Source organism: Sinohyriopsis cumingii, chromosome 6 (genome assembly GCF_028554795.1).
Source record: "Sinohyriopsis cumingii isolate HCF-2022 chromosome 6, ASM2855479v2, whole genome shotgun sequence".
Taxonomy (NCBI): domain Eukaryota; kingdom Metazoa; phylum Mollusca; class Bivalvia; order Unionida; family Unionidae; genus Sinohyriopsis; species Sinohyriopsis cumingii.
Window position 1 is genome coordinate 36,703,038 of NC_142966.1, and position 23,805 is coordinate 36,726,842.

At 33.4% G+C, this 23,805-nt stretch overlaps 1 protein-coding gene across 1 annotated transcript in view; it reads left to right on the plus strand.

Moving 5' to 3' along the window:
- LOC149796719 (inverted formin-2-like) overlaps nucleotides 1–23,805 on the plus strand; it is a 120,808-nt gene that overhangs the window by 26,647 nt on the left and 70,356 nt on the right. Inside the window, exon 3 of the mRNA XM_089961359.1 lies at nucleotides 9,981–10,096. Coding sequence (XP_089817485.1) covers nucleotides 9,981–10,096 — 116 coding nt within the window. The remainder of the gene's footprint in view (nucleotides 1–9,980; nucleotides 10,097–23,805) is intronic.

Here is a 23,805-nt window from a genome sequence, read left to right on the forward strand (position 1 = left end):
AAAATTTAAGTTGTTGTAATTAATATTTATAATCAAATTCTTGGCTGTGTGTTAAAATGCCGATAATATTATTTAGTACGTCTTATTTAGTAAGTCTTGCTTCGGCAAATTGAAAGTAATTAAATCGATCTGAAATGTGAATAATCACAGATTGGTAGTAAAATTTTAAGTTGTTTTAATCAATATTTATAATGGAATTCATGTGTTTTGAATAAAAATAAGTTAATCATATTGCAATTTTGAAAGTAATCCATCAAAATCGTTATCCAATAGGTTCTTCTTTCCTTTGGTTTGTTTTGCTGGGTACCAAGATTCTCCTCCTTTATTTTGAATTTTCCGGGGATCTCTCCGTCACAGAGCCAGAGTTAAGCAGGGTTTAATTCAGACGAAGTACCATAGTATTCTTTTTCTAACTTCATTATTTTAGAAATTCTTGTCCATGTATATTCGTGTTGGTCCAGAATTTTCCGTATCTTGAATCGATATTCCGTATGGTTAAGTTGTTTGTTTGTTTTGCGTTTCATACCCCTTAGTGGTATTAATGAAATCAATCTGCGGTCCACCTTGCTGACGTGTCAGGCCCGTCCATAAAACCCGATATTATGTCTGCTGTGATAAACAAGATAAATTCTTTGAGTTCCCGTATCTGAAATCACTTTCCTAACTCGAAACCCTTCTTTGTTTCCATTCCTGCTCCGTAGAATAAATATTTTGTTTTCTGGTGTATTCCCTTTAGGGGTATTAGTGAAACAATCCGAGGTCCACCTTGTTGACTGTCTGGCCTGGCACAAAACCCCCACTATGATAGACACAGATTACGTCTTGCATCACTATAGTATTTGTTGACACCTCTTAGCCCCGTCCCATCATATATAGATGGTTAGGACTTAGAAGTGACACCCTGGTTTTCCCAAAATGTGATGTGATGCGGGGTTTCCCTGTCCTCTCATTTGGTGTTAGTTGTATTGTTAAATAAGAATAAATATGATTGTATAATATAAGTGTATTTTCGTCGGGGTTATTCTTTGTTTTGTTCACCAAATTATAGTTTGGATTTATCCCAGTAAAAGCTTGGGTGTTATACTCTCTTCCCTTTGCCTGGGCTAGCAGTGGGCCTGGTTTCAAACCTCCCTTGCTTCGAACTTAGGATAGTACTACCCCCACCTTCGGAATATTAAGTTCCAGGGTGGGTTTCCTCTCCCTTGATCCCCATAGTTTGTTACATTTGAGTGACTCTGCCAAAGTCAGTTTTGTCCTTGTGTTGTGGTGGTTACCCTTTTGTTGTTAGGACGGCTCTATCTAGATCAAATTTTCTATGGTTGTTTTCCTTATTTATACCTATTTGTGTATAAAAGAAAATTTTGAACAAATATTTTAAGCCGAATGAAAATACCTAGTATTGAAAATAATAAGGTGTATATGTGCATGCATTTGGATTTGTGAGTGCATGTTTTGCGTTTTGCTATTTGTGTTTAAGTTTAACCATATGCCTTAGCATATTGTTGTAAAATTACTTTGTGTTTGAGTATTGCACCAAAAGATAAATGTGTATACAGTGTAATTACAATTGCCAGGAACAGAGCTCCCTTTGGTAGTTTCTCCTTAGAATGCACATTCTTAGATGGCTTAACTATCCAGAGAACTCTGTCCCTGTATCTTCATAGTTAAGAGAGTTACTGCTGTAGTTTTATAATTTCATTCGGGATGATGGTGACCAGGATGAATATGCATTATGAAATACTTTCCATGAGGGGATTGACATTGAAGGTAAACATGGGTTTATTCTACAATGGTGAGATTGTGATAATATGTATATTTGTAGTCATTTGTTTTAGTTATATTGTCTTTCTGAGTTTTTGTTGTTTGGGGTTTGTACTATTGAAAGTAGAGTTTATTGTTTATATGTTTGTTTGAATTTTTTCTTCTTTTCCCCAGTTGTCTGTGTTTCATTTAGTTGATTTTTTTTTAATTTTTTTTTTTTTTGGGGGGGGGCTGGGGTGACTGCGTTTCCATTATGTGAGTTTGCTTTTCACGTGAGCCAGGTAGTAAAGTCTGAAATTTTCTTGCTGTGTAGGTATGATCAGCGACATTAAGTTCTAGTATTGTTTTTGTCATTGCCTTTCTTGTTTTGGTTCTGTCATCATTAATTGGGAGTAGTAAAAATGGTTGTTGTTTCATTTGATTTAAAAAATCTTTTGATTTCAATTGTGTTCAGTGTGTCTACATCTGGAGCTCTCTCCTGGAGTTCTTTTTATTGTCCTGTCATCTTTTGGTGAGTTGGCTTTTCTCTTGATTGACTTTTCTTCTTCTTTTGTTTCTTGGATTTTGTTTGAGATGCTGTATCAGTTATCGGTGTTTGAGTCGTTTCAGTTTCCACCTCACGTGTAGGTGTTATTTGCTCTAGTGATGGCGTGATTTGTTCTGGTGCTTTATTAATTAGTGATGATGGTGATGGTGAATGTGTTGTAAGCGTCTGTGATGTTTACTCTGCTGGTTTCCATGTCTTGTATTACTGCTTGTTCATGTGTTGCATTTGGTTGTGTTTTTGCATCTGTTTCCAGATTGTTTTGTTGTTGTTGTTGTTTTTGGTTGTTGTTGTTTTTGCAGTACCATTTCACGTGGACCAATGATTCTGCAACCATCACACGCCCTTGTTATGTGACAGTTGTAGAACCAGGTCTGCACTGTTAACGGGTATACCATAGACTTTGAAGCGTTCGGGTATTTTCGGTGGATCCCTGATATCCGTTGTAACTATGATTTTACCATTATGAAGGCCCAGAATGGTCTTGAAGTTATGCCTCTGGACTTTTGTAATCTTTACACCAGTTATCACTTGGAAGCCGTCCTGGAAAACATCCAGGGGGATCTCCCTCGGGAACTTTGAAACAAATTTCAGCATATTTTCTCTCTTTCAATCTAATCATGGGGGGAGGAGCTGCCACACTGGCCACCTTGTCTCCCAGAAGAATTATTTTTTGTTGTGGTAGAGAAGGATACCCCTCCCAATGCTGTAGTAGGCATCTAAATTTATTGAGTGTATCCCTCTAGCTGCCGTTGTAGCCAACACTGTGATATCATTGGGCCTCTGTTGGGCCGGGATGACAGAGAGATCCAAGGCTTGTGTCAACGGGTCTCTGTATGCCTTAAAACTACTGTTTTGTTCTATTTCTTCCTCCTCAGTTCTGAAGTATTGTTTGAGGAAGTGTTGCCCATTAACGTGTGGTGGTGAAGTATTCTTGGCATGATGAATTTGGCGCGAAAAGGCGCTGTAGTTCTAAAAAGAAGTTTTTGCAATGAAATTTAAACTGCGGAAGGTTAGCGAATTGGTGATTTAATGTTATTTTGGTGATTTTATGTTAATTGTAAATTTGGTTTTGTTTGTAAAAGCAGATAGAAGAGAAGTTACCTTCCTTTTTTAAACCCCTCATGGACAAGATCTTCTGTAATGTGTAGATTTAGTCTTACGGTGACGCACTTATACACAGACGATGTCGCCATACATCGTCTGTGCGCTGGAAGTATTCGGTTCTTCTCATCGAAGCGCTTCGCACGTGCGGCATAGGATGCATCGAACCCACTGTTTTGAAATATTGTATAATATACATAAATCACCATCGGCTATCGTTGTACACAAAAAACGAAACTCAAGTACATGTCTTTAATAAATAAAATGATTTATACAATTCCGTGACAACCATGTGCTGGAAACATCAGCCTTAGTTAGTCTAAAGTACAATATCTTTAGCAGTCATCTAAATAGGGAAAACAAATCGTGCCATACTTGACAACACCCGATTCCGAAAGTGCAATGAATGAATTACCAAATACTTAAAATGTAGAAAAGGTATTAGCACCTGTTTCTACAATTTACATCAGAAGTCAAGGAAGTGAAAATGACCAAGCGGAGCTAACAGGTTATTTTTTAATAGGTTCACATCTGAAATAAGGCTAAGCTGCATACTCTATAACCCATACTACACCAATCAATCATACAACTTAAAGAAAATTGAAAGTTCTTTTGACAATATCTAAGATATTTATTTTTATTTATAAAAAACCAATATAACCAGTGAGGAAGACCGGGGAAATTGTTTTCTTTAAAAATCTAAACGGTTTAGCGCTGCCAGTGGTATCATGTAATCGGCATGCTTCCCTTTTAGTCATGGTATCGTGTAATCATGCATAGATCTGGATATTGCTTTACTTCATGGTTATGAAAATAGGACACCAACCTTCATTTCATGCTCAAATGAGTTATATAGATAAGTTAGTTCCCCGCAGATCTTCAACTGTGTCAGTGGTGTAATCATGAAATTTGTTCAGGGTCTTCCTCCAATGACTTAAAAACAAATCAAATAGCTTTGTTGTTTACAGTTTAATACGTCTAATTTTTCAGTTATACATATTTGCCATGTAGCTCAGTTGTGATCACGGTATCTACATGTCACTTATTCAAGGTTTATGTTCAATCCTTTTGCCCCAATCGCACAAAGATGTAGATCGCCGTGTCTTACTTTCTTACACCAGTGGCCCTGTTGTCTATTTGGTAAACCCAGTGTTAGAGATTACCTTTTTGCATAACTTAGCTTATAAACATGGTGTCATTGCATAATTATAACTCTGCCCATGGGAAACAGGTCACAGCGGAGAAATGCACTCATTTTTTGAGGTTGAGGTTGGATGCTGGCGACGTCCCCCCTGCCCCCTCCCCCCCCCCCCGTCCCGGATCAGCCGCAGAAATGGTTGGTGCAACGTGCTTTAAAATTAAATTCGAGATCTACATTGAATAAGTTTCATGTTCTTCCGACCTTTGAAAATACAGTATTTCAGTTATTGTAAGGCAGCTTTACGATTAGGGACTCGATTCCGAATGACGTTTTTCACTTTTGTAAACGTGAAAGTATAATAACTGGATTGGTGAATCGAAAGGCCAAGAGAACATGACCTCATGTTGGTGTCTATCAGCTCTCCGTTTTGTCGACATCTGAATTAAAATCAGATTGGTGGAACGGATTATCTGTTAACTAATTACATTTGTAGTTGATAGAAAATAGTAAACCTTACTTTTTACTTGGTATTCACTATTTCAGCCTCCATGCATGTTAATTACGGTTGTGTCGCTTTTCTTGCATTTTGTTACCTGTGTGTTGGAGATATAAGCCTCAGCTAACAGACTGGTTGACATTTATCAAAATCACTACTGGCATCATTTTTTTTTTCCTTCTAATTAATTATGAGATGCGTCGAAAGAAAAAGTATCCTGATTTTAAATATAAGGACTATGCATGTAATCGATATGGTTTTGATGAACCGAACGAGCACGAAACCTGGGAACAGTGCGAGGAGAAATTCAAAACACACATCAGGTACATCCTTGATATGAACACTGATCAAGTAAAGATGTATTGTATACATATGACTGGAAGTGGTACTAAGTCAAGACAGATAATTGCCAAATTTGCAAACATTAAAGATAAACAAAATGTGCAGTTAATTCTCAAGACGAAGCATAAAGAAAAAGGTACAAACTGGTCAGATGCCTAATCCCGTCACCGGAGACTACACCCAGAACGTGAGAGACGATAGGAAGGCGTTGGCACATTTCATGATAAAAGCTAGAAATGACAATCGAAAGAATGATTTTTCACTCTATAAACTGGTTATAGACGGAAAATCGTTACTTTACAAGAAATCAACTGCTGAACTGAAAACCATTTGAAAATTTTAAAATCTGGAGGAATATACAACGGAATTGAGGCAGTATCGGACCAAACACTTGTCGGTGCACATGGCAATGTTTACCGCAACCCGCTGCGTGGTGGGAGCGTAATGCCTACGGACGAGGACGACATTCAACATTTAACTAAACCAGAAACCCCATAAAGACCAATACATAATAGGAATGCGGTCACGGCCCTCACACTCACCATGCGAAAACAACCATACGCATATCTGTTTGGAACATGGAAGGATTGTTCAAATACAAATCTGTTTGACTTTCAATCGTTTATCACCAGATTTGAATCCGTTCTTTTTGTGAAACCAGTTGGGGTAAGTCAAGAAGTCAGTTGGGGTAAGTCAAGAAGTCAGTTGGGGTAAGTCAAGAAGTCAGTGGGGGCAAGTATAGAAGTCAGTTGGGGTAAGTATAGAAGTCAGTTGGGGCAAGTATAGAAGTCAGTTGGGGTAAGTCAAGAAGTCAGTTGGGGCAAGTATAGAAGTCAGTTGGGGTAAGTCAAGAAGTCAGTTGGGGCAAGTATAGAAGTCAGTTGGGGTAAGTCAAGAAGTCAGTTGGGGCAAGTATAGAAGTCAGTTGGGGTAAGTCAAGAAGTCATTTGGGGCAAGTCAGGAAGTCAGATTGACGTTTTTCCAGAAGAATACTTTACGTTTAATAACTTTGGAAAGAAAACAGAGACCTTTGGTGGAAACTCTGGAGGTGTGACTGTATTTGTCAAGTCAAAATTAGTGTGTGTGTGTGTGTGTGTGTGTGTGTTGTATTTTTAGCACAGTGTCAGTCATTCGCTACGGTGTCAGTAGTGTGACAGTTTTTGGTGGTGTCTAGCACTGGTTCATCATGCCGCAGACATGTAATATAATGTCACACTCAGTCTCATTATGCTGACACCAGTTCGGCCAGCACTAACACAAACCTCTTAATGCTGAGTTGCAGGCGAGGCAGCTGCTAGTACTATTTTTATGTCTTTGGTATGACTCGGTGATCTCTTAAAAAATAAGCGAAAACACATTCTCTCCATAAATTTAGATTTAACAATTCCATTCAAAATCGGACAGAATACAAAATGAGTAGAAATAGGTTTAAAAATGCGAGTCACGTGAAAATAGAAAATTTTAAGTTAAAAAAGACAAAAGACAATATAGTGAATGTCGGATATATCCACGTTTTAGAATCTGATCAAAGAAGCAGGTGCGCGCAAAGCACGCAGGTAACGGTATGATATCGTGTCTTGAATGGTATGAATACTTCATATCGTTACTTTATTGTGCTGACTCAGAAATTAACTTTTATTTTATGGCTGAAACCTCAGGTGATATTTTGGAAACTCGTATATCAGAAGCTGAACTTCTTACAAGTATCTGAACCCTAAAATCAGGAAAGTCTGATGTACTGGATGGAATAATAGCCGAAATGATAAAAACACGACTCAACATATATGTCTATATTTAGTCAAATTATTTAACGTAATTTTCGCCACCAGGAATTTCCTTGAATAATGGAGCGAAAGCATTATCTTCACATCTTAAATACGCAGCCTATGATTTGACGTATTAAATGTGCAGCCTATGAATCGACGTATTGAATGTACAGCCTATGACTTTCACGTCTTAAATGTGCAGCCTATGATTTGACGTATTAAATGTGCAGCCTATGACTTTCACGTCTGAAATGTGCAGCCTATGATTTGACGTATTAAATATGCAGTCTATGATTTGACGTATTAAATGTGCAGCCTATGACTTTCAGGTATTAAATATGCAGTCCATGATTTGACGTATTAAATGTGCAGCCTATGATTTGACGTATTAAATATGCAGTTTATGATTTGACGTCTTAAATGTGCAGCCTATGATTTGACGTATTAAATGTGCAGCCTATGATTTGACGTATTAAATATGCAGTCTATGATTTGACGTATTAATTGTGCAGCCTATGACTTTCACGTAAAAAATATGCAGTCCATGATTTGACGTATTAAATGTGCAGCCTATGATTTGACGTCTTAAATGTGCAGCCTATGATTTGACGTATTACATCTGCAGCCTATGACTTTCACGTATTAAATATGCAGTCCATGATTTGACGTATTAAATGTGCAGCCTATGATTTGACGTATTAAATATGCAGTTTATGATTTGACGTCTTAAATGTGCAGCCTATGATTTGACGTATTAAATGTGCAGCCTATGATTTGACGTATTAAATGTGCAGCCTATGATTTTCACGTCTTAAATGTGCAGCCTATGATTTGACGTATTAAATATGCAGTCTATGATTTGACGTATTAAATGTGCAGCCTATGACATTCACGTATTAAATATGCAGTCCATGATTTGACGTATTGAATGTGCAGCCTATGATTTGACGTATTAAATATGCAGTTTATGATCTGACGTCTTAAATGTGCAGCCTATGATTTGACGTATTAAATGTGCAGCCTATGATTTGACGTATTAAATATGCAGTCTATGATTTAACGTATTAAATATGCAGTCTATGATTTGATGTATTAAATGTGCAGCCTATGATTTGACGTATTAAATGTGCAGCCTATTATTTGATGTATTGAATGTGCAGTCTATGACTTTCATGTCTTGAATGTATAGCCTATGATTTGACGTAGTGAATGTGCAGCCTATGACTTTCACGTCTTAAATGTGCAGCCTATGATTTGACGTATTAATTATGCAGCCTATGATTTACGTATTAAATGTGCAGCCTATGATTTGTCGTCTTGAATCTGCAGCCTATAATTTGACGTATTAAACGTTCAGCCTATGATTTGGCGTATTGAATGTGCAGCCTATGACTTTCACGTCTTAAAGGTGCAGTCTATGATTTGACGTCTTGAATGTGCAGCCTATGACTTGCACGTCTTAAATGTGCAGCCTCTGATTTGACGTATTGAATGTGCAGCCTATGACTTTCATGTTCTGAATGTGCAGCCTATGATTTGACGTATTAAATGTGCAGCCTATGATTTGACGTATTAAATGTGCAGCCTATGATTTGACGTATTAAATGTGCAGCCTACGACGTACAATAATTTAAGCACAAGGATAGACGCCTACCTTCCTGTTAATATCCGCCGGATTAGAGTAGAGTAGATTATATTAGATTAGATTAGATTATCAGAACCATTTAGTTAGCATACAATTAATGGAAATCTGCTGACATTTTCTTGGACTTCGCTCACATTCATTTTGATTTTCCCGGTAATTCGTTGCAAATGTGAATGCTGAAGAATGGTGAGTTAGGTCTCTATAAATGTGTCCAATAGCAGTAAAAGAACTTACTGTCAGAAATAAATATCTTAAAACTATAGCAATATTACTGCATTTAGTTCATGCTCTTTGATGGAACAAATGTGCAAGAATCATCAACAGTACGATGTTCAGCTTGCACGATGTTTGTTTAGCATCAGTATTGCAATTTAAATGGCACGAATCACTGACATAGGATTTCCGATTGCTTTTCACTTTCAACAGCAATCGACCTACAACAAGGCCATTGTCTTGTGGTTTTTTTTTTTTTAATTTTCTGAAGAGTAATCGTTCATTATATACAGGCTAGAAACATGTCAAGAGACTTGAAAATATGAAATTAACCCGCAATTACAGAGCTGAAACATAACAATAGTAAAATATTAATGAAGAAAATAAAATTGTCGAATAAAATAAATGCTATGCAGCTGTATATCACACGTGCGTTGCACTCTTATATGAAAGCTAAGAAATAAAACGTATTTTGCGTGCAGATTTAGAAATTTAATTTCAATTTATGCGACTGTGTTATTCTTTAATTTCAGTTTATACGACTGTTGTATTCTTCGTACACCTTTTTACATTTTAAGTGCAATTGATGACGCCGCTTTAAAGACTGGATCAAGGAACATAACTGGTCACAAGCCAATACATTCTATGACATGCATGACGTTTATTCAAGACAACGATATTGAATATTTTCAAATATCATTCTGTTAATAGCATCCAATATTTTAGAGAAATGGCAGGTGGTAAAGATTCCGAGTTTTACTTTTCACGCCTGAATTATATTAATGATTTCACATGCAATGATATAAGTATTCACTGGAGGTTTGGCTTCTCCACTTTGGGAAAACAGCAAGTGAAGCTGAGATACAATACATTAAATCGGATAACCATTCTATATCAAAAATCATAGTTCAAGCTTAATCTTACTTAAATTAAAAAGTCATGGCTATATTTTGTTTTGTTTGTTTCAGCGCTAGACACAAACAATGTTATGGTCAAGAAACAGGTGTTTGAGCTTCTATCTGCCCTATGCGTTTACTCCCCAGATGGTTACCGCCAAACTCACAGCGCTCTTGGCAGCTACATGGTAATAATACTACTACTAATAATAATAATAACATTAATTTTTGATGACGTTCAATTAGTGATAATGTATTTTTATTAAAAGGGTTTTAATAACCAAAATTGACAAGGAAAAGGACGGGTAATTTCGATGAGTCTGTCTTCAAAAGAAAGTAGGTTATGTACGGCTGTAAGATGTTGCCTCCCACTACAGACAATATACATTCAGCTTCAGATCGATAGACTGAGAAGCCCTTGCGCACGTACAGAGGGATAATGAATAATATGAGGTGATAGCTGTATTCTGTTATTTCATTGTTCCATAACATATTTCCCCTTGGTCAAATTGCACCACCATAACCCTGAATATCATTGTCATCCGTAAGTAAACACACACACACACACACACACTATGTTTATTTTTAAAAACTACAACGTACGCAAAATCTAACATGTATGTATGTATGTATGTATGTATGTATGTATGTATGTATGTATGCAGTATGTATGTATGTATGTATGTATGTATGTATGTATGTATGTATGTGTCGACCTCTCCAGTGGTGTAAGTGGCTAGAGCGTCCGCCGCGGTATCGGGTTAGAACCCCGTCCAAGTCGTATCAAAGACTTATAAAAAATGTTCCTAGCAGCTACCTGACTTGGCGTTCAGCATTAAGAGGTTACATTTAGGAATGGTAGGTGGTCAGCCACATTTAGGGACAAGTCCTAAGTGTATCAATGTATGTATGTATGTATGTATGTATGTATGTATGTATGTATGTATGTGTTGACCCCTCTGGTGGCGTAAGTGGTACGAGCGTCCGCCTCGGTATCAGATGATCTCGGGTTCGAACCCCGTCTGAGTCATACCAAAGACTTAGAAAAATGTTACTAGCAGCTGCCCGACTTGGCGTTCAGCATTAAACGGTTCCTTTTTCGACTGATCTGCCTCCGGTACATGATGATACGTGTCTGCGGCATGTTGTCCCAGTGCTGGACATTAGTATGAACTGACACAATTCAGACATCCAGGCGATATGACTAAAAAATTGTTAAAGCTACGTTACAAATCTAAGTCACAAACAGACACACACACGCACACATTTGAAAATCATTAAATGATGGAATGTATGTTTAACTAAGGTGATTGCCGTATATATTCTTGTAAACAAATAGCTAGAAGGAAACAACGTTTGACGCAGACCAGCCGTTGCAGTATGCACCGGCATATCGGGGGTCTACCTTGTTCGCTTGAAATCATCAACAGAACTAACTTTGCAGTCGGAACACGCTCAGTCCTTTCCAACAATGAAAGAAAAAACACATCGGAAATATTACGATAGCCGTCAATGTCTGTACCTAGCATGACACATCATCACATCACTCCTGACCGCGACGTATCGAGGGTGAAGACTTTCCTCGATGTAGATATATCAAAAAAGTTAATTTTATTATACCTTTAACCTAGTATTAATATTAGTACCTTTACTCGTACCTCGTGAACAGGGTACTAACATGAGCATATACGCGTTAATGGAGCAAGCGCTCTTTTAGCCTAATAATAACACTTTAAACATATTCCTTGCATATAATCCCATATATTGAGTAGTCCTCTTATTTAATACAGGAAGCATCGAAAATCATTGTAGAAATAGTTGTAAAATCTCGTTTACCTTTTTCAGCCGATATTTTCGTTTAGATCGTCCGCCATATTATTTCAAATAATGATTACTTCCGTTCTCAGCCTCGTTTGTTTGTGTGCCATATAAGGACATTGACGCCATATTTGGAAGTGCAAACAAATCGTAGTAAAATTTGGCGCCGTTTGGGTCAGAAATTCTGCGCATTAAAAGTAAATACGGTTTTTCGGCAACTTTGAAATTCCACCAAGAAGCGATTATTCGCACTTGGTTGATAATAATATAGCGTAGAATATCCAAAATATGGTCTGGCAAGCCTTACGTAGAAAAGGGTCACGGCGAGAATCTCGCGTTATCTGTCATGGCGGACAGGATAAGGTTAGAGTAACCATACCAATTTATTGTATCATGTAAGGGCTTAATGAATTCAAAATAAGCCAAACTTCTCTCACAGCATGATTATACCTGTGTAGTTGATTTCTACACTGTTTGTTTTTCTGACTTTAGTGATGATATTTTTCGCTCCATTACATGACATGGGATCAGTTCGTAGCCTCAACCACAACAAATCAAGTTGAGGCTATGACAGCTAAATATTGACTAAGTGAATTAATCCCCATCGTAATGGTCATGTATTTAAGCCATAGTGGTTACTGATGTTACGTGTGAATGATCATAACTTCACAACCACATGTTACATGTGAATGATTATAACTTCACAACTACATGTTACATTTGAATGATCATAACTTCACAACTACATGTTACGTGTGAATATATATAACTTCACAACTACATGTTTAATGGGTCAAATGTAAAATTAATAGTAACGCTTATGAACCTTTTAAGTTCCTTATTACCCGCTTATAAGTCGAGACCAACTGCAAATTGCATATACACAGATCTGCCTGCACATAATGCGCCTGAAAATCTGAGTGTGTGCAGTTTGTTAGGTGTAATCAGTTGAGAAAATAATATAGACCATGATCTGCAGGCGCATTATGCTACGACAAAACAGGATCTTTGCTATTTGCAGTTTGACGCGGCTTATAAGCGAGTAAACACGGTATCCGGGAGTTTTTTAAACTTCAGATTTGTTCTAGTGACAGTTTATAGAATATTATGATCTATTTGCAATTACAATAATGTGTCTTAGGTATTTCTATCATTTAGAAATAATTATAATGTATATATGTATAGTTTATGCTTTCTCGTGTGAAGTAATATGCAAATATTGACGGTGGAAAGATAAATAAACTGGCATCAATCGTAACTGAGTACAGGTAATAGCACATGTAAATGAGTACAGGTATTGTGCGTCTAAATGATTACATGGTTAGATGAATGGACGGCTCTCCGCTTGCTTTTCATGTGAGGTCTAAATGTTTTTCTGTATGATAAATAATGTTTACATGGCTACAAGAAACTAAAAGAAAAAGTGAGCTTAGTTTCTGTTTTTAGCAAAAATCGTAAACAATACATACATCGCTGTGAAATTCATATGAAAAGCATATTTCGGTCTCTATGCCCGTAATATTTTCAAATATTTGTACATATTCTCAGATAGTTTGAGTATTTTATCCGAAACATGATATGATATTAAGCGCTTTTTTGTCTGTTATCCCCGTCCACAACGGCTTTTGCTCTCTTCCAGAAAGGCTGGTTTTAATAATTTCCGTCGAATTCCTGTCAGTACTTGAGTTACTAAACAAAAGAAAGTTGGAAAACCCCTGATTATTATTATTCTCATCAAACATGCTGTTTACCTCTCACAATACTGCATACTGTTGGTTGTTCGGCCATGTTGGTGTTAAGGGCAATGAAACAAAAGACCATGCTGCTAAAACAATGCTATGTCTACAAGCATCCGATTTAAAACAACCATACACTAATTTCAAATCTGATATAAATAAATCCTTATTTAGTAAGCGACAGGAATCATGGAATGATGAATGTTGGTAACAAGCTCCATGTTGTTAAACTTGCATTATGCGAATGACATCCTTCCATAGGAACCATTTGTGGTGACGAGGTAGTCTTTGCAAGAATTACAATTGGTCAAACTTATATAACCCATTCCTAGATATTAAAGCTCCAATGCCGCCGTTTTTCATAAATTTGACCATTCTTCCAATCTAACTAAAATTTGGAACTAAGGAAATCATTTGTTAAAAAGTACTTTACAGTAACGGTTTTTTGAAATAATGATCAAGCTGGGTATGAAAAGACGTTTAAAATTTAATTTAGAATTAAGAGGTATCGCCTCTTGAATTTTGGAGAAAAAAAATTCTTCGAAAGTACTCCAAAAGTAGTGATATCATACATTCGAGAAATTCCTTTAGTTACTAATCTAATAAGAGCAATATTCGCACGTGGCGGACAACTCGATTCCAGAGGGCATGAAGAGAGGCAGTCTGGCTGTTTGCAAACGAATCTGTGAGAAAAAAGACTGCATTAGATAAAACGATGAATCGGGTGAGTTTTGATGAACAGCTAGGACGATGAAATACTATAAAGGGCGAATTCGTGCTGAAGAGAAATCCAGCAGTTACTGATTATATAATTTGGTAAGCGTACGACGCGGACTTCCCAAAAATGATGTACGTCAGCTATGCCTTTGAAGACAAAATACTTGTAAATGCTAGGCAGAGTTCTGCATCATATAAGACGCAAAATGATAATAGATTATTACATAAGGATTACTCACTGTATTTGACAGTCCGTGGTATTGGCTTCTTATATTTACAACCGTGACGTCATCAGATCTTGTGTTTCAGCATTCGACTAAAATCGGTTGACCTACCATTGTCGCCGATCATCATTGAATTAATTCGTACGCATGTGAAAAATGGCCGTTTTCTTTAGTTTTGAGGGAGAAATAACATGGTTCATAACGTAACTAAACGTCGATATTATCTAATTTTAATGGCACCCAACGATGTTTAGGACCAATATATCTCAAGATTCAGTATTGTTCAAATGATTTGGCATATACGACTTTCCTTTGCGATTTTTTTAAACCAACCTGGTTACTGTTAATCACCACAGTTTTTATTTTGTTATCTAATTACTTTTATAAACACCATTTACATCCCCCATTGATCAGGAACCTTCATATATTATCCTCATTAATGTCATCACTGTCTCTTTGTATTTGTATCGCTCGTTGGTATTAGGTTGATTTTACATTTTCATCAAATAACCTTTTATGTGGCGCTATATAACCTTAAAGTGCTGGTGCACTGTTAAATACAGTATTGAACTCTTTTTCCAATTTTCAATTACGTATTCAACTCTTTTTTCAATTTTCAATTAGGTATTGAACTCTTTTTCCAATTTAAAATTAAGCATTGAACTCTTTTTCCAATTTACAATTAAGCATTGAACTCTTTAAAATTTACAATCAGGTAGTGAACTCTTTCCAATTTACAACTAGGTATTGAACTCTTTTTCCAATTTACAATTAGGTCATTGAACTCTTTTCTAATCTAAAAATTAGGTATTGAACTCTTTTTCCAATTAACAATTAGGTATTGAACTCTTTCCAATTTACAATTAGTATTGAACTCTTTATCCAATTTACAATTAGGTCATTCTAACTATTTTTCTAATCCAAAAATTAGGTATTGGACTCTTTTTCAATCGTACAAATAGGTATTGAATTCTTTTTCCAATTTACAGTTAGGTATTGAAATCTGTTTTCCAATTTACAAATAGGCAGTGAACTCGTTGTTCAATTTCCAGTTAGGTTTTGAAGTCTTTTTCCAATTTCCCGTTAGGTATTGAACTCTTTTTCCAATTTACAAATAGGTTTTGATCTCTTTTTTCTATTTACAACTCGGTATTGAACATTTTCCAATTTACAATTAGGTATTGACCTCTTTTTTCCAATTAACTATTTGGTCATTGAATTCTTTTTCTAATCTAAAATTTACGAATTGAACTATTTTTCCAATTTACAATTAGGTATTGAACTATTTTTCCAATTTACAAATAGGTTTTGATCTCTTTTTCCTATTTACAACTAGGTATTGAACATTTTCCAATTTACATTTAGGTATTGACCTCTTTTTTCCAATTTTCTATTTGGTCATTGAACTTTTTTTCTAATTTAAAATTTACGAATTTAACTCTTTTTCCAATTTACAAATAGGTACTGAACTGTTTTCCAATTTACATATAGGTTTTGATCTCTTTTTCCAGTTTACAACTAGGTATTGAACATTTTCCAATTTACAATTAGGTATTGACCTCTTTTATCCAATTTACTATTTTGTCATTGAACTTTTTCTAATCTAAAATTTACAAATTGAACTCTTTTTCCTATTTACAGTTAGGTATTGAACTCTTTTTCCAGTTTACAAATAGGTTTTGATCTCTTTTTCCTATTTACAACTAGGTATTGAACATTTTCCAATTTACAATTAGGTATTGATCTCTTTTATCCAATTTACTATTTGGTCATTGAACTCTTTTTCTAATCTAAAATTTACGAATTGAACTCTTTTTCCAATTTGCAATTATGTATTGAACTCTTTTTCCAATGTACAATTTTGTCATTGAGCGCTTTTTCTAATCTAAAATTTAGAAATTTAACTCTTTTTCCAATTACAATTAGGTATTGACCTCTTTTTCCAATTTACAATTAGGTATTGAGCGCTTTCCAATTTCCAATTAGGTATTGAACTCTTTCCAATTTACAATTAGGTATTGAACTCTTTCCAATTTACAATTAGGTATTGAACTATACTTACAGTTAGGTCATTCAACTCTTTTTGCAATTTATAGTTAGGTATTTGAACTCTTTTTTGAAATTTAGAATCAGGTATTGAACTCTTTTTCAACTGGCAATTAGGTTTTGAACTCTTTCCAATTTACAATTATGTATTGAACTAATTTTCTAATCCAAACAGTAGGTATTGAACTCTTTTTCCAATTTACAATTTGGTCATTGAACACTTTTTATAATCTAAAAATAAGGCATTTAGCTCTTTGTTCAATTTACAATCAAGTATTGAACTCTTTTTTCAATTTATTATTAGGTATTAAACTGTTTTTCCAATTTGCAAATATGTATTGAACGCTTTTTCAAATTTATAATTAGGTATTTAACTATTTTTTCCAGTTTACAATTAGGTATTGAATTCTTTTTCCAATTTACAATTAGGTTTTGAACATTTTCCAATTTACTATTAGAAACTGAACTCTTTTTCCAATTTACAATAAGGTTATTGAACTCTTTTTCTAGTCTAATATTTAGAAATTGAACTCTTTTTCCAATTTGCAATTAGGTATTGAACTCTTTCCAATTTATCATTATATACTGACTTCGTTTTCCAAATTACAATCTGGTATTGAACTCTTTTTTCCAAGTTACAATTAATATTGAAATCTTTCCAATTTATAATTAGGCATTGAACTTTTTCCGATTTACAATTAGGTATTGCATTATTTTTCCAATTTACAGTTAGGTCATTCAACTCTTTTTCCAATGCACAATTAGGTATTGAACTATTTTCCCAATTTGGAAAAAGGTATTGAACTCTTTTGCCAATTTACTATTAGATATTGAACTATTTTCCAATTTAGAAATAGGTATAGAACTCTTTTTCTAATTTATAATTAGGTATTTAAATCTTTTTTCCAGTTTACAATTAGGTATTGATTTCTTTTTTCCAAATTAAAAATAGGTATTTATTTACTTTTCCAATTTACAATTAGATTTAGAACTTTTTCAAATTTGCTATTAGATTTAGAACTCTTGTTCCAATTTACAATTTGGTCATTGAACTCAGCAATTGAACTCTTTATCCAATTTACAATTAGGTAATGAACTCGTTTTCCAATTTACAAATAGGTATTGAACTCTTTTTTCCAATCTACAATTAGGTATTGAAATATTTTTCCAATTTACAAATAGGTATTGAACTCTTTTTCCAAATTACAAAAAGATATTGAACTCTTTCTCTAATTTACAATTAGGTTTTGAACTTTTTTCCAATTTACAATTAGATATTGAAATCTTTTTCCAATTTACAATTTGGTCATTGAAATCTTTTTCTAATCTAAACTTTAGGAATTGAACTGTTGTTTCCAATTTATAGTTAGGTATTTAACTCTGTTTCGAATTTACAATTTGGTCATTGAACCCTTTTTCTAATCTAAAATGTAGAAATTGAACTCATTTTGTAATTTACAATTAGGTATTGAACTCTTTCCAATTTATAATTATGTATTGAACTCTTTCCAATTTACAATTAGGTATTGAACTCTTTCCAATTTACAATTAAGTATTGATCTCTTTTTCCAATCTACAATTAAGTATTGAAATATTTTTCCAATTTACAAATAGGTATTGAATTCTTTTTTCAAATTACAAAAAGGTATTGAACTCTTTCTAATCTAAAATTTAGGAATTGAACGCTTGTTTCAATTTATAATTAGGTATTTAACTTTGTTTCCAATTTACAATTTGGTCATTGAACCTTTTTTCTAATCTAAAATGTAGAAATCGAACTCATTTTGTAATTTACAATTTGATCATTGAACCTTTTCTCTAACCTAAAATGTAGAAATCGAACTCATTTTGTAATTTACAATTAGGTATTGCATTATGTTTCAAATTTACAGTTAGGTCATTCAACGTTTTTTACAGATTACAATTAGGTATTGAACTCTTTCCAATTTACAGTTAGGTATTGAACTCTCTTTCCAATTTCCAATTAGATCATTTACCACTTTTTCTAATCTTAAATTTAGGTATTGAACTGTTTTCCCAATTTCCGATTATGTATTAAACTCTTTTTCCAATTTGCAATTATGTTTTGAACTCTTTCCAATTTAAAATTAGGTATTGAACTCTTTATCCAATTTACAATTAGGTCATTTTAACTATTTTTCTAATCCAAAAATTAAGTATTGAACTCTATTTCTAATTTACAATTAGGTATTGAACTCTTTTTCCAATTGACAATTTGGTCATTAACACTTTATAATCTAATAACTAGGCATTTAGATCTTTTTCCAATTTACAATCAAGTATTGAACCTATATTCCAATTTAGGTAGGTATTGAACTTTTCCCAATTTACAAATAGGCATTGAACACTTTTTCCAATTTACAAATACGTATTGAACTATTTTTCCAATTTACGAATAGGTATTGAACTATTTTTCCATTATAAAATAGGTATGGACCTCCTTTTCCAATTTATAATTAGGTATTTAGATATTTTTCCAATTTACAATCAAGTATTGAACCTATATTCCAATTTAGGTAGGTATTGAACTTTTCCCAATTTACAAATAGGTATTGAACTCTATTTCTAATTTACAGTTAGGTATTGAAATCTTTTTCCAATTTACAATTTGGTCATTAACACTTTATAATCTAATAATTAGGCATTTAGATATTTTTCCAATTTACAATCAAGTATTGAACCTATATTCCAATTTAGCTAAGTATTGAACTTTTCCCAATTTACAAATAGGTATTGAACTATGTTTCCTTTTTACAACTAGGTTTTGTACTTTTTCCAATTTACAATTAGATATTGAACTGTTTTTCTAATTTACAATTTGGTCATTGGACTCTTTTTCTAATCTAAGATGTAAAAATGAAACTCATTTTCCAATTTACAATTAGGTTTTTAAACTGTTTCCACTTTACAAATAGGTATTAAACTCTTTGCAGTTTACAATTAGGTATTTAACTATTTTTTCAATTTACAGTAAGGTCATTCAACTCTTTTTCCAATTTACAATTAGGTATTCAACTTTTTCTTATTTACAATTAGGTATTGAACTATTTTTCCAATTTACAGTTAGGTCATTCAACTCCTTTTCAAACTTTATAATTAGGTATTGAACTCTTTCTAATTTACATTTAGATATTGAGCTGTTTTTCCAATTTCCAATTAAGCACTGAACTCTTTGTCCACTCTAAAAATTAGGTGATTGAACTCATTTTTTCCATTCCACAAATTAGGTCATTTAATTATTTTTCCAATCTACAAATTATGACGCTCATTTCGAAGAAGTTAAATTTATTCATCTATTACAATTTGTGAAGAGGTCAGTTGCAACACAATCTCTTTAAACCGTTCGATACATTGCTTTTGGAGCCAGGTCACTCAACGCTATTCGTACCAAATTAGGTCATGCGTTTCGTTCTTTGAATTCAAATTTAGGCGGTTGATTTTATCCAGCTCGACTTTGTGCTGAGGAAATGTGGAACATTATTTTTCGATTGTCTTATGTTCGCCGTTTGCTTGTAATCAATCTACAAATACATTAAGGTTTATGTGCCCCTATTGATTATTACACCGTGTATTTTGACCATATGACTTCCAATGAGTACAGCGGACACTATAGATTGTAACTCATTTTAACTGATAGGAGTACATTGATCTATTTTGAGTACAAATAGGTAATAATAATTAATCGACTGCCACTTAAAAAAGTAATGTCATTTTTTTATATAAAAAGTCGAAAACATTTAAAACCTCTTTTGGCACGACCACTATAAATGTACACATGAGCACATGCAAAAGTGTCATCACACCTAAATTCATATATTCAGACTATAAGAAGCAATCATGTCATGCAAAAGTAATTTTAGGTTTACAAATATGTGTTTTAATTAATGGTCATTTAAAAGTTATTCCTTAATCTTTTTGACTTGGTCAATTTTTTTTCAATATTTGAAAATTTAAAAGATTAAACCAAAATTATCTGTTGATTAGCTATTCACACCTATTTTTAAATACAATAATTTTGTCTAAGTACTCCTTTCAATCAGAGTTAAGTACAATGTGTAACTTCCGCTATGCTAATTTGAAATCATATAGCCAAAATACACAGGTGTAATGACCAATAAGGGTGCCAACACTCAAGGAAACAAATAGATTTTTTTTTTTAAATTCGAAGGAAAGCTTTCATCTTATGCATTCTTACCTTTTACCTTGATCTCAGTGGGTTATCATGAACTTGTTAAATTTTGAGATTATCGTTATTGCCTTTCAGATAGAAATGTATCCATCGGTATTCTAGTTATTTGTATATCTTACCGTCATCTGTATATCTAACATTCTAGCTTCTGACAGTCAGTCAACGGTGTTTACTCGCGTATTAGTCGAATATAACTGCAAACTGCATATACCCAGATCTCCCATCGCATCATGTTATGGCATATCTGGGTCTATGCAGTTTGTTGGGAGTAATCGGTAAGACAAAAACATGGACCTTGATCTACCGGCGTATTATGTAATGGCTGGTCCAGGTCTATGTTGTTTGTAAATGAACCCGACGTCTACTCAGTATGGACGATATGTGTAAATGGACCCGATTCTACTCGAGTATAGACTATATTTATATAAATGGACCCGACTAATACTTGAGTATAGACTATATTTTTATAAATGGACCTGACTAATACTTGAGTATAGACTATATTTATATAAATGGACCTGACTAATACTTGAGTATAGACTATATTTATATAAATGGACCTGATTGATACTTGAGTATAGACTATATTTATATAAATGGACCTGACTAATATCTGAGTATAGACTATATTTATATAAATGGACCCGACTAATACTTGAGTATAGACTATATTTATATAAATGGACCTGATTAATACTTGAGTATAGACTATATTTATATAAATGGACCCGACTAATATTTGAGTATAGACTATATTTATATAAATAGACCTGACTAATACTTGAGTATAGACTATATTTATATAAATGGACCTGACTAATATCTGAGTATAGACGATATTTATATAAATGGACCTGATTAATACTTGAGTATAGACTATATTTATATAAATGGACCTGACTAATACTTGAGTATAGACTATATTTATATAAATGGACCCGACTAATATTTGAGTATAGACTATATTTATATAAATGGACCCGACTAATATTTGAGTATAGACTATATTTATATAAATGGACCCGACTAATACTTGAGTATACACTATATTTATATAAATGGACCCGACTAATACTTGAGTATACACTATATTTATATAAATGGACCCGACTAATACTTGAGTATAGACTATATTTATATAAATGGACCCGACTAATACTTGAGTATAGACTATATTTATATAAATGGACCCGACTAATATTTGAGTATAGACTATATTTATATAAATGGACCTGACTAATACTTGAGTATAGACTATATTTATATAAATGGACCTGACTAATATTTGAGTATAGACTATATTTATATAAATAGACCTGACTAATACTTGAGTATAGACTATATTTATATAAATGGACCCGACTAATACTTGAGTATAGACTATATTTATATAAATGGACCCGACTAATATTTGAGTATAGACTATATTTATATAAATGGACCCGACTAATACTTGAGTATAGACTATATTTATATAAATGGACCCGACTAATACTTGAGTATAGACTATATTTATATAAATGGACCCGACTAATACTTGAGTATAGACTATATTTATATAAATGGACCCGACTAATATTTGAGTATAGACTATATTTATATAAATAGACCTGACTAATACTTGAGTATAGACTATATTTATATAAATGGACCTGACTAATACTTGAGTATAGACTATATTTATATAAATGGACCCGACTAATATTTGAGTGTAGACTATATTTATATAAATGGACCTGACTAATATTTGAGTGTAGACTATATTTATATAAATGGACCTGACTAATATTTGAGTATAGACTATATTTATATAAATGGACCCGACTAATATTTGAGTATAGACTGTATTTATATAAATGGACCCGACTGACTAATATTTGAATATAGACTATATTTATATAAATGGACCTGACTAATATTTGAGTATAGACTATATTTATATAAATGGACCCGACTAATATTTGAGTATAGACTATATTTATATAAATGGATCCGACTAATACTTGAGTATAGACTATATTTATATAAATGGACCTGACTAATACTTGAGTATAGACTATATTTATATAAATGGACCTGACTAATATTTGAGTATAGACTATATTTATATAAATGGACCTGACTAATATTTGAGTGTAGACTATATTTATATAAATGGACCCGACTAATATTTGAGTATAGACTATATTTATATAAATGGACCCGACTAATATTTGAGTATAGACTATATTTATATAAATGGACCTGACTAATATTTGAGTGTAGACTATATTTATATAAATGGACCTGACTAATACTTGAGTATAGACTATATTTATATAAATGGACCCGACTAATATTTGAGTATAGACTATATTTATATAAATGGACCCGACTAATATTTGAGTATAGACGATATATGTATTAGATGAGGTGGTCATTGTTTTTCTTAACATGTTCAATAAATCATAGTTACCATTAGATTATTTAAATCTGTTCGAACTTGTTGCAAGACCATGACCGATTTCTCTATACTTTCCTTTCTTACATTTTTTTTTTCTTGTGGCTTTTTCTATAGTTTTATTTCTTGCATTTTGTTTGTCTTTGTTCGTTAGTTCTTCATATACAGAATGCTTTTTAGTTTTTGTCCAATTGTTAATGCTTGTTTGAACTACGACGGATAATGACTTGCAACACAATTTCAGATATCAAAATATGAAATACGTTTAAAGTCAAAGTGTTGTTTTCTTTTCGGTTTTACAAAAAACTCGTTGCTTTTTCATAAAATTAGTAAATACCTTTCAAAGAGCAGAATATCAGAAATAGGTGGAATACTTACCGTATGTACGCGCTTAAAAATGAGTCCAACTGCAAATAACATAAATTCTGATATCCAGTGCATTGAGTGCGGACAGATCTGGGTCTGTGCTATTTGTTCTACTAATTACTCCTAATTAAAAAGAAGACTCTGATCTTGTGGCGCTTTATTCGAAGTCAGATATCGGTCTTTGAAGTTTGCAGTTGGACTCGTCTAATAAGCGAGTATAGCCAGTAAGGTTTGTCACAATGAGATAAGCTGTAAAAGCTTACAACAACGACATGCACCGATTTTCAGCACACAAAACAATATCGAAATGATGGCGTATTTTCAGTAAATTAATGGCTTT